We start from the raw sequence: 12,365 nt of genomic DNA on the forward strand, positions 1-12,365 counted from the left end.
CTGGGTCCTGCATCACTATAAGGAAGGTCAGTGCTAGAAAGTCAGAGGTGTCTGCTCTCCACACAATCACATTAGGAAAAGCTCACCTTTATCCTGGCTTCTACTTCACTCAAAATCTCCCCCTTCAAATCTATTTAGAGGAAGATCAATCAGGCAAATGGTAATACGAGCATACAGTTATGCATGGGACAAGAAACAGTTCTTTGAACTCATAAAATGATTAGTGATGCTATCACTTCAGATGGTATTTTAATATGTCTAAAATTCATGGAGGATAATTCAAATTCAATCTTTCTTGAATAAAAAGGATACATATATATGTAAATATATGAAAGCATAGGCTCGACTTAAGAGGCCGTGTTGAAATTTAGCAAAGATTTAAATCTACATGAAACATGTTTCAGAAATCACTTGGTAATGTTTAAAATGATAGAGGGTGAAATTCATGCAGACTGTCATAAAGAAACAGTACCTAAATATCTCAGATATCATCTATGTCTTAGTATCTGTGGATTTCATATAAGTAACAATGCCAATTATTAGTCCAGACCCAAAACAGTTAAATTGGAAGTTCACTGAGACAGGCTACCTCTAAATAAAATTCAAAAATAGTTCTTAACACAGAGAGCTAACAGCTAAAAGGCTTGTACTCTGGAGGTGGAAAATGTCGAGATCTTTAAATGTTAGAGAATCATATCTTGGTTTGACAGATCTAGCTAATCTTAAAAGGGCAACTTTCCATTTGAATACTAAGCAGGAGTTTATGGCCCAACCTCATACAGATACAGAACTATGCATTCATTGTTTGCTAGAAAAGGCTGAGGGATGCTAAGAGAAGAAATGATATACTGTAATACTCTGTGGGATTTTCCACGGGTGAGAAGCTTAACATGATTAAAGATGAACACTTTTGTTTTTCAAAGGGACTCTAATCAAAATGGCACAGTTATTTCACTATAGTCTATAGAATTGCATACTACAGAATATTCATAATATTAAATCACAGTACATCGATGGGTGCATTTTAAATGTTATCATTGGAAAGTGAAGGAATGAATATTTTATACTTCTCTTCCAAACTAATTTCTCTACCAGGCTAACACAGGCTCTCACCGTGAAAGATAAGAAGAACACATTCATCCACCGTCATCCACACCTTAAGCCTAGGACCTCCTTATGCTTTCTTCAACAGATAGCTCCATGCATGCTACAGAGGTTTTATTGCACTGATATTCTGCAGACTTTTTACACTTTTATTTTGAAATAGCTTTACTATTTCATTCTCTTACCTCTCCTACACTTTCTTCACAAATGCTGACCCACGCTGATATTCTCAGGATGCTACATAATGACCAAGTGACCCATAAATGAGTCTAATCAAGGCCATTCTGCTTGGATTACTTAAAGGGAAGGTACTCTTTCCAAAGGTAAGGGTGAAGAGATAAGGCAGAGGAAGGGATTTAAAGAACCAATTATTTTTACTTCCTCAACAAGAAACGAAATGTAACGGACAGGCACAGTAGCTCATGCCTACAATCCCAGCACTTTGGGAGGCTGAAGCGGGAGGATCACTTGAGGTCAGGTGTTCGAGACCAGACTGACCAACATAGTGAAACCCCATCTCTACTAAAAATAAAAATAAAAAAATTCGCCAGGTGTGGTGGTGTGTGCCTGTAATCCCAGCTACTCAGGAGGCTGAGGCAGAAGAATCACTTGAAGCCGGGAGGCAGTTGCAGTGAGCTATTGCACCACTGCACTCTGGCTTAGGCAACAAAGCAAGACTCTGTCTCAAGAAAAAGAAAAGAAGCTCAACGTACTAAATATACAGGGGAGAATATCTAATTGGTAAGGAGAGCAATGATCCATCGCAAATGTCAAACACCCAATGGAAAAAAAAAAAAAAAAAAAAAAACACCAACTTATCTGTAACATTAAGGACCTTAATGTTAGAAGCACCCTTCTAACAAAAGGGGACCCTTCCCCAAAGTCTAAAAGTTATTGGAAGGTAAGTTATTTCACAATTTACAGTGAAGATGTGTGATTTGTTTTCATTTTTGCTGGAAACAGCAGAAGGTAAAAGGGGCTGGAAAGAAGAAATGGGCAGAAATGTGTCTGATAAAAAGCTTAGAGATGTGACTGACATGGGTTAAAAATGAATTGGTACTATTTGCTTTTTCAAATCTAAACCTTCACTTAAGCTGCCAAATAAATGTTCTAGGGCCTTTAATCATTCTATCAGGGAAAAATTTCTTTCTTCCAACTTGTGGAGAGGTACTGAAATGTACCTTTCTCTGCAAAATTTAATAGAGTTAAAATTCTCTTCAAAGAGATGAAATCTAATCCTAGGTTTCATTAAAATGACCTGGCTCTTCTTCACTGTGATACATCAGAATGAAATACTGCTTCAGAGTCAAGGGGAACAAGGATATAGTTTTTGTTCTGACAGTTAGATCTTTGATATATGATGAAATAGCATTTCAATAAAGTGAAGAATAAAAGGAAAAAAGCCATCAGTTGAGTAAAGAATTAAAAACATTTGTCTACAGTTTCTGTTTGCTTTTAGAAAAGATAATTAATGCTGTAGAGAACTTACTGAACTAATATTCTGCTGATTTTTCTTCACTCGTTCGATCTCTGGGGTATGTTTTACTGCAGTGCCAGCTCCTACTTCTTTCTTATAAAATACCTTTATTATAAGAAAAGGAAAAGAATAAGCTTGTCAAATTCAAGTCCTAGATCTGCTTCTTAAAAAGATATTTTCTCAGGTTTTATAATAATACGAATACCGTATCTGAGTGCCAGAATTATAGAAACCAATTAAATAATCCATTAAGATAGTAAATAATCCATTAAAATAATCCATTAAAACTTTGGTTTTATATACCATAATCTTACAAGTAACCCTCTCCTGCTCTAGGGCTAGACCGCTACCATGGCTGACTACAGATTATTTGCTTTAAGAATACACATTGACAAACCAGAGTTTCTTTCTTCAAATATAAATATATGTCACACGTGTATTTGAGAAAAAGCAGATATTACAAAAGCCCATTAAGCCGTTACCACTGAATTCAAAAAGAGCATGACATTTTAGGCAACTTCTATTCTCCAAACACAAGGATGCCCACATTCTCTTCCAAGAAAATGTTAGCTCATCGTCAATATCAATGTTAATTTCAAGTCTATCTTCTTCATCTTCCACTTATTTGTTAACCCTCTCCCATGTGTCTCCACCCCCAGTAACACCTACTCCTTCCAAACCCAAAGCAGAACAAAACACAAGAGTATTTATGAGTGCTCTCATTATGAGTACTCTGCAGAAAACCAGAGTAATTATAAGAAAGACAAATGAGGAGAGAATCACTGCCTTTCTTGACATTTGGTAATCCAGTGGCCCCCGCACGGGTGGGAGAGCACTGTAGGAGAGATGTTTTCCTCCAAAGGCCAGAACTCTAGAACACTATGGAATCACACAGCCTCCTTTCCTGATCCTTCCAGTAAGTCTTTTCCATTTCTCAGTACAGACTGGCCATCCCTGTGGAGACCCAGCAAGCACCTGACCAGCTTACCCTGAGAGCTGGCACATGCCAACTAATTAGGAGGTAGGAAATACTCCAGAAGTCCTCACACTGACTAGAACTTATATTTTGATGAGATGCTTGCTTAACTATTAATGACTGAGCTAATTCTATGTTAAAATATTAGTTGTATGGTCAATTTTTACAATTTTAGAACAGAAGTCAAGTTTATACATTTATTAATCATGGACCCAGTCTCTTAATTAATAGTGCTGATGTACTATTTACAATAGCAAAGACATGGAATCAACCTAAATGCCCATCAATGATAGACTGGATAAACAAAATGTGGTACATATACACCATGGAATACTAAGCAGCCATAAAAAAAGAATGACACCATGGCCTTTGCAGGGACATAGATGGAGCCAGATGCCATTATACTTAGCAAACTAATGCGGGAACAGAAAACCAAATACCACATGTTCTCACTTATAAGTGGGAGCTAAATGATGGAAACACATGGACATATAGAGAGGAACAACACACACAGGGGCCTATCAGAGGGTGAAGTAGGAGGGGAGAGAGAGGATCAGAAAAAATAACTAATGGGTATTAGGCTTAATACCTGGGTGACAAAACAATCTGTACAACAAATCCTTATGACACAAGTTTACCTATGTAAAAACCTGCACAGATACCCCTGAACTTAAAATAAAAGTTAAAAAAAAATAGTACCGATGCAATTCCTCTTCCCCAAAATAAAAATATATAAGTTTAGAAATTTATTAAGAATGAGTAAATTGGCCGGGCGCGGTGGCTCAAGCCTGTAATCCCAGCACTTTGGGAGGCCGAGACGGGCGGATCACGAGGTCAGGAGATCGAGACCATCCTGGCTAACACGGTGAAACCCCGTCTCTACTAAAAAATACAAAAAACTAGCCGGGCGAGGTGGCGGGCGCCTGTAATCCCAGCTACTCGGGAGGCTGAGGCAGGAGAATGGTGTAAACCCGGGAGGCGGAGCTTGCAGTGAGCTGAGATCCGGCCACTGCACTCCAGCCTGGGCGACAGAGCGAGACTCCGTCTCAAAAAAAAAAAAAAAAAAAAAAGAATGAGTAAATTGCTAAATATATTATCAGTAAAAGCAATAAATTACCAGGAATAAAATCACTTCATATGACTATTTTTCATCTTCTAAGTAAAATCTGTGTAGAAGACTAAGACTTCTTTCCAGAGTTAAATTTTAAAATTTAGTTAACTGTCATTTGTATCAGAGGGAAATTTGAATTTGTAATTTCAAAAAAAATGAAAATTGATAATTTGTAAAAATTATCAGTTTTCTTATTATTTTAAAGAAATAAAGATAATACACTTGACAAAAAATTCAAGTAAGACAGTAGAAAACATCAGATAATGAGGAAAAAACACCATTTCTTACAAAACAAAATTTCAAGGTGGCAACTAAAAAGAAATAATGGCTACTCACCACACTAATGTTTTGTTGAGTTGTCTTAATTCTCCGAATTTCAGGAGTATCTGCTATGGTAGAATAGTTAGAAAGCATCTTCTCTGCTTCATCTTTATACTTTCTCTAAAAATAAAAACAGTTAATATAAATCTGAAACTGTGTGTGCGTGCACGTGTGAGAGGGAAGGAGGGAGGGAGGGAGGTGGAGGGGGAGAGAGAGAGAAAGAGAGAGAGAGAGAGAGAGGGAATGATACCATTCTTCAATCTCTACCATACCACATGACTTCTAGATTTATGCTTTGTTTCCTACTTCAGGTGAAAATAGATTTGATTAAGGGAAAGTTACCAGTATTTTGAAGTTGAGATTAAAATCTTAATTTTCTCTCCACTAAACGAGCTACTATGAGTTCTAATACAACCCAGGCAATATCTTATCCTAGTACCAGCACTTACATTTACTTACTGTGTAATGGGTATTGTTCTAAATACTTAACACACATTAACCCATTTAATCAACCTGACAAGCAGATACTATTATTATTTCCATCTTATAGATGGAGAAACTGAGGTACTAGATAGTAAGTATCAGAGCTGCAACTTAAAACCAGGCTCTCTGATTCCAAAATCAGTGAAGTTAACTCTTCTGACAAACTACTGCTTTTTAAGAAAGGTAACTACTCTTCATGTCGAAATGTACCAGGCTTCATTACACACTCTTAAGTATCCCCATTGTATTTCACTGATTAAAATCCCTTAAAATTAGATATATTCTCATGTCACACTAAAAAAAAAAACTATGCTATTAAGTTAAGGCAGGAAATCTGACAGCTCAGGCACCTTCACTCTCAATACTGTTACTTTCAGGTGTATCTATCATGGTTGTAACACTATATTTACATGATTATTAGATTTGTCTGTAGCTTTCCAAGGGCAAAGCCATGTCTGGTCTTGCATGCAAATGGGTGCTCAGGAGGTATTTACCGACTGAAGGAATGAGTTTGGCATTCTTGAGACAGTAAGTAACTCTTCTCCACTGACTCAAATGTCCATTTGCCTGTTTAATGTATTGACCTAGGATTTTAGTTCAGCTGATATGGCCAGAGCCAATGTCTCCAAGTTCATGGACACTGAGAACAGAACAACACACACTTCAGGACCATCCCAGTGGCTGTGTCATCTGCTGAGGTTGACAGGCACACAAGTCCTCTGACATTTGACTCTGCCATCTTGATACTATCCTTTTGAACTAGTGGATGGTTAATGTCCTTGCTTATGTCTTAATCAGAATTTTAACAAATTTCGCCAAATGTTGTTACACACATTCCTTCCTGCATAAACTCCATTAATCAAATTAAATTCTATGGTCAATTTTATATAACCATTTTCTTTTTTTTTCATTCCTTCTACTATTTTTTTTTCCATTGGGAGTCATTTATTTTAGTAAATGTTACAGCAAGGATACTATTTGCTAATGAATGTTTTTGCCCAAGTCAGATTTTATAAATAAATTCTTCTTCCATAAATACTTTTTGTGGTCATTACTTCTCCCACATCCAGCTTTGTTTACAGAATATGGGACAAGTATATTTGACAAATCTAAATTTTACCAAGAAAAACTTCACTGTTCCCTCAATTTTTACCTAACACTAAACTTCACCTTGTACTTTGTGCAGCTTTAGTCACTGTTAGTTTTATTTGGAACTATTTTCATAATAATATTCATGACGAAATGGTTAAAAGACAAATAGTTTGTAATTTATTTTTCTGTGGTATGAGCAAAAGCATTTGAGCAAAAGTGTCCAATAAGGAAAGAAAGAAAGAAAGAAAGAAAGAAAGAAAGAAAAGAAAAGAAAGAAAGAAAGAGAAAAGAAAGAAAGAAAGAAGAAAGGAAGAAGGAAGGAAGGAAGGAAGGAAGGAAGGAAGGAAGGAAGGAAGGAAGGGAAGGAGAGGAAGGAAGGAAGGAAGGAAAGAAGGAAGGAAAGAAGGAAGAAAGGAAAGAAGGAAGGAAAGAAGAAAGAAAGAAAGAAAGAAAGAAGAAAGAAAGAAAGAAAGAAAGAAAGAAAGAAAGAGAAGAAAGGAAAAGAAAGAAGAAAGAGGGAAGAAAGGAAGCGAAGGAAGGAAGGAAAGGAAGGAAGGAAGGAAGGAAGGAAGGAAGGAAGGAGAAGGAAGGAAAGAAGGAAAGAAAGAAGGAAGGAAAGAAGAAAGAAGAGAAGAAAGAAAGAAAGAAAGAAAGAAAGAAAGAAAGAAAGAAAGAAAGAAAGAAAGAAAGAAAGAAGGAAGGAAGGAAGGAAGGAAGGAAGGAAGAAAAGGTTAAAATATCCTTGGGCTGGGCACAATGGCTCATGCCCACTGAGGCAGGAAAATAAGCTTGAGCCCAGGAGTTTGAGGTTGCAGCAAGCTACGATGGCGCCACTGCATTCCAGCCTGGGTGAAAGAGTGAGACCTCCATTTCTAAAATTTAGAAAAAAAAAAAAAGTTTTAATGTCCTTGGACTCAAAACAAGGAGCCCCGACAGAGAGACTGTAGCTCTCCATAATGTCTGTTGCATTGAATCTATGACAGTTGTCCTATTCATTAGTAAGGTTAATCAAGTTTGGCCAATGGTTTCTCAGTGAAAGAGTATACTAACTCTGAATGCAATACCCTCAGAAAGATATCATTCAGGGGGCCGGGCGCGGTGGCTCAAGCCTGTAATCCCAGCACTTTGGGAGGCCGAGATGGGCAGATCATGAGGTCAGGAGATCGAGACCATCCTGGCTAACACAGTGAAACCCCATCTCTACTAAAAAATACAAAAAACTAGCCGGGCGAGGTGGCGAGTGCCTGTAGTTCCAGCTACTCGGGAGGCTGAGGCAGGAGAATGGCGTAAACCCGGGAGGCGGAGCTTGCAGTGAGCTGAGATCTGGCCACTGCACACCAGCCTGGGCGACAGAGCCAGACTCCATCTCAAAAAAAAAAAAAAAAAAAAAAGAAAGAAAGATATCATTCATAGAGACATACAAAGCACGTGGCAACATGACATTGGAACACACAATTCTGAGTATCTTCATTCTTGACTAACCTGGCTATAGATTTCAGATGTCCTCTTGGCTCGAAGGATATCTGGGATATCCATGCTCACTTGCATTCCTCTCCCTTTAATTTCATTTTCTAAGTCCTTCTTGTATTGTTTCTAAAAGAACAGAAAATGATCTTAGAACTTTGCTTAAGCTTTAATAGCAATGTTGACATTTACATGTTTGAATCTCAAAGCCACCCATGTGGAAAGAACACTTATGCTCTTTCTAGCTATGATTCACGGCATTTATTTTAAACTTTGTATCTCACTGCTGTCTTACCTGGCTGGCCATCTCGGATGCTTTCTTAGCTCTCTGGACATCAAGAGTGTCCGTGCTCACCTGCATCCCTTTCCCTTTAATTTCAGTCTCCAGATCTCTTTTATAGTCTTTCTGCAGAAAATGAAACGCACAGTTAGTGCTCTCCAATCATTTGAAAAATGACTCAAAAATCGAGATATTATTTGACATCAAGACCATGTCTTTTGGAATGAAGTTGAATCCTTATTTCTTTTATTTCTATAGAAGAAGAAAGAGTTTTTACTTGTGGTAGGACTAGGACTTAGCATAACTTATTCACCAGTAATCAGAAGATTTTTTTTCTGCTAATCTGAATTAAGAAGAAAAACGGAGCTAGCCAAGGGGAAAATTTAACATTTCATTATGATAAACTTGATATATTATTGGGTCATATACGGCTTGCTGTTTTTCACTCTGTAGTGAATACGTGTTGGTTGTTTCTCTGGAATCCACCCCTACTTTTCCCTTCATTGGCTCCCTAACTTGCCACTGGACAACTCAGTGCTCCCACTCCTAAATCATCCAGCTTGAGTGAGACTGGCTCAAATCTCTGGACTCTGCTGGGCTTAAATAAATCATTACTCCCTTCACTGGCTCTCTGATTTGCCACTAGACAACTCAATGCTCCCCCTCCTAAACCATCCAGAAACTGGCCCAAGTCTCTGGGCTCCGCTGGACTTAAATCATTATACCCCATCACCCACACTGCAGAATTGGTTCCAGGATGCATGCATCTTTTTTTCCACATAAGAGGTGCTGGAAGCCTCTTTGCAAACAAGAATGTCTACCTAAGAACTGAAAGCTGAAACCAAATCTCATTATTTGAGTCCTAGATCAAGCTGTGCCTAGGAATTTCTCTACCATTTGATCATAAGAACAACAAATAAGTTATCTGTTTTGTTTTTTTTTTTGCCAGTTGGAATTGGATTACCTATTGCTTACAAGATAGTCATAATTGCACAGACACACATGTCTTTAGGGACTTTTGTCACATTTGAAAACTGATTACAAAATTCAACAAGCTGTACATATATAAATTTGCATTTTCTATATGTACATTATTCTTCAAAGAAAAATGTTATTAAAAAACTATTAACTATAGCCAATTAAATGTGTTTTAAAACAATTATTTCTTATTATGCTGACACACTCCAGATTTGTAGATTCTCTGCTGCAAAGTAAATGTTGGTTTGCTTATTAGTAGATCATCAAATTTAGATAAGTGGTAAACAAAATCTCAATCTTGGAATATTTTTCCTCTTGTCTTCCACTCATAACCCTTCCTGTTTTTACTGACTTACACTCCCAGTATCATTTTTCTAAATAAAAGTTTACATAATTATGTTTAACTTTCAAAATAATAATATTCAATTATTACTATGTCTATAAAAAGCACTCTGTTTTAGCCTGTTTAAAGCTCCAAAACAAAATGTTTCATTTGAAGGCCAACAAATATGATGAAACTGAAGCACTGATAGCAGACAGCCACAAAGGTCCAATGGTAGAAGGATGTAACAATTTTCCAATATGAACTTTCAAACGTAAATGTCTTCTAAAGCACACAGACTACATTAGACACCCTTGGCATCAGTTATTTGTTGTCTGCATAACAAAACACCCCAAAACTTAGAAGGTTTAAAACAACAACATGGCAGCATCTATGTTCAAAGACGGCAAACCCTAATGCAGAAGTGTGTTTATAGCCTCTGTCTGAGTCACATTTGCTGATGTCTCATTGGCTAAAGAAAGTCACATGGTCAAGCCCGGAGCTATGGGAAGGCTTGACTATTGAGGGTCATTTGTGTTACAATATGATCCATTGACTTTATTTGAAAAATAAACTTTCGATATTAAAAACAAACTCTGGCAAAGTCCCAAACATTGGTTGAAAAGGATCTGAGACTATCATTTAGGCAAAATGGGGACATGACTATGATTATATGCAAATTAGATTTTTATTATTATTATTTGGGGGGTTTTTATAGACTAAGACTCTCAGCCTGAGAGTGGAGACTTCACCAGAGCCAGCAGAGCCAGATGAATCCATTTACACTGGATGTGACTGGAAACCACTAAATAATTGCATGTGAGGAGAGTAACAACAAAATTTCATTTAATTCCTTCAAGGATTCTTCTGCTGGGATGAGAATGTCTACTAGGAAGGCAATAATAGCAGAATTCTAGTTAGGAAGCTATGGCAATGATCTAGAGGATAGAGATGGTGGCTTGGACTAGGGTGGCGAGAAAGAGATGGATTTAGACCACCACTATGGGGGTGACATCAATAAAGCATGCTGATGACAGGAATCAAAGTGACTTCTATGCTTTGGTTAGTGCCATTTGCTGGGAAGCAGATGGAGGAAAGCTAACCTAGGGGAAAATTAAGGATTCTAGTTTTGGCCTGTAATGTTGAGATCCCATTATACACTTCCCTTGTAGACAACAAAAGATAAAGGGTTACATATTCACATCCATGTTATAGAACACTTAATTTTTCTATAAGAATGAGGTAGACCTATATGAAGGAACACAGAAAAAAAAAATCCATAATATAAAGTGAGAAAACAATCAAACACTTAAATGGAGTATGACCCCATTTAAGATTTTTTTAAGTCTGTGTGTGTACAAGTATGTATTTATCTATATAAACACAAAACAGATTTGGAAGGTTCCATAACAAACTTATAACAATGACTATCTCTCGGGAGGAGAACAGAAGTAGGAAAGTCCCTGTTCCTCACGCTCCTGGCCGTCCACCCCTGGCCACCACTTCAAAATGGAACACTTATTGATCAGGAAAGCTATACCATCTCCACTTCCTTTGTCTTATTCAATCATAGCAATCCCATTTCCCTGGCCAGTGCCTAACTCTGGGGATGTCAGTCATTTTCAAAACAACAGTAACTTCCCTAGCAGCTAAGCAGCTACCTCTAGCCTTCCAGATTTCCTGTAAGGTGTCAGTCCTGAGTCAGCTCTTCCTAAGTGCAAAGGTCACACAACAGGTCTCAGAGTACCCCACTGAAGCCCCCACCTAACCAGTCTTGAGATAAGTGAGCAGGACCCATTCACCTACACCCCAATTTTTTCTTCACATACACTTTTATAAAATCATCACAACCCAAATCTTCACTCCAGTGATCCTTTTATATTCTCAGATTTTTGTGGGGAAGTTCAAGAGGTGTAGAGAAAGTTCTAGGGTATTTCCTTTGAAATATATGTATATGGTCTGACTCCTACAACCTTGTGATGTGATATCCATCCTGTCACAGAATTTAAGACAAAACTTCTAAATCAATATCCTGTATCCCATGAAGAGAAAAATGGTATTAGATGAATGAGCATGGTCAATCAGGTTGTATCAGACCTCCACCCAAAATGCTGACTGTGTAGAAATTTCATGCACGCTGATCATGTCAACAAAGGCTATTTTAAGAATATGCAATCAGACAGAAATGACTATTATACTCACGTTAAGCGTTCAAATATGAAGTTCTGCTCAGAAATTTGGAAATACAGATATGCCAAGCAGCAGGTGATCCATTAAAAAATACCATGAAAATATTTATCATAGCCCAGATTACCATTAAATCTGTTGTATTCTGAAGTAAGGTGTGCAGGGGAGTGCATGTGTGCATGTGTGTGTATTCAATTAAAATGCCTTCCACCAAGCTTTTTTTGATATATTGGAAGGATGTGAGCAAAGCAAAAACTGTACATTTTCAAACAGGCATAATGCTGTGGAATAGTCTCCATTCCAAACTGTTAAACCAGTCACAACGCTTTGAGAAATTCCATATAGTAATCAAGTTGCTAACATGATTTGTTAGGTTCCACACTATGAGTCTTAAGGCCTGCATCACGCACCCTACTAACCTCACTCACGATCTCTGCCGCCTTCTTGGCATGCCGCATTTCAAGGGTGTCAGGGCCAGCTTGCATTCCCTTCCCTTTAATTATTGACTCCAGGTCTTTCTTGTATTCTTTCTGCAAAAGACACGTTACAACATTCAAACACTCAGTGGGC

The 12,365-nt window shown here is 37.6% G+C and overlaps 1 protein-coding gene across 3 annotated transcripts in view; it reads right to left on the reverse strand.

Annotated features, from left to right (window-relative positions):
* Positions 1-12,365, reverse strand: part of NEBL (nebulette) — a 380,625-nt gene that overhangs the window by 43,826 nt on the left and 324,434 nt on the right. The window contains exons 14-18 of one of the 3 annotated variants that reach the window (XM_037983387.2): positions 12,215-12,325; positions 8,324-8,434; positions 8,047-8,157; positions 5,005-5,109; positions 2,594-2,686 (exon numbers count right to left, since the gene is read on the reverse strand). The exons of the other annotated variants lie outside the window; for them this stretch is intronic. Coding sequence (XP_037839315.2) covers positions 2,594-2,686; positions 5,005-5,109; positions 8,047-8,157; positions 8,324-8,434; positions 12,215-12,325 — 531 coding nt within the window. The remainder of the gene's footprint in view (positions 1-2,593; positions 2,687-5,004; positions 5,110-8,046; positions 8,158-8,323; positions 8,435-12,214; positions 12,326-12,365) is intronic. 3 annotated transcript variants of the gene reach the window in all.

The sequence above is a fragment of the Chlorocebus sabaeus genome, chromosome 9, assembly GCF_047675955.1.
Source record: "Chlorocebus sabaeus isolate Y175 chromosome 9, mChlSab1.0.hap1, whole genome shotgun sequence".
Taxonomy (NCBI): domain Eukaryota; kingdom Metazoa; phylum Chordata; class Mammalia; order Primates; family Cercopithecidae; genus Chlorocebus; species Chlorocebus sabaeus.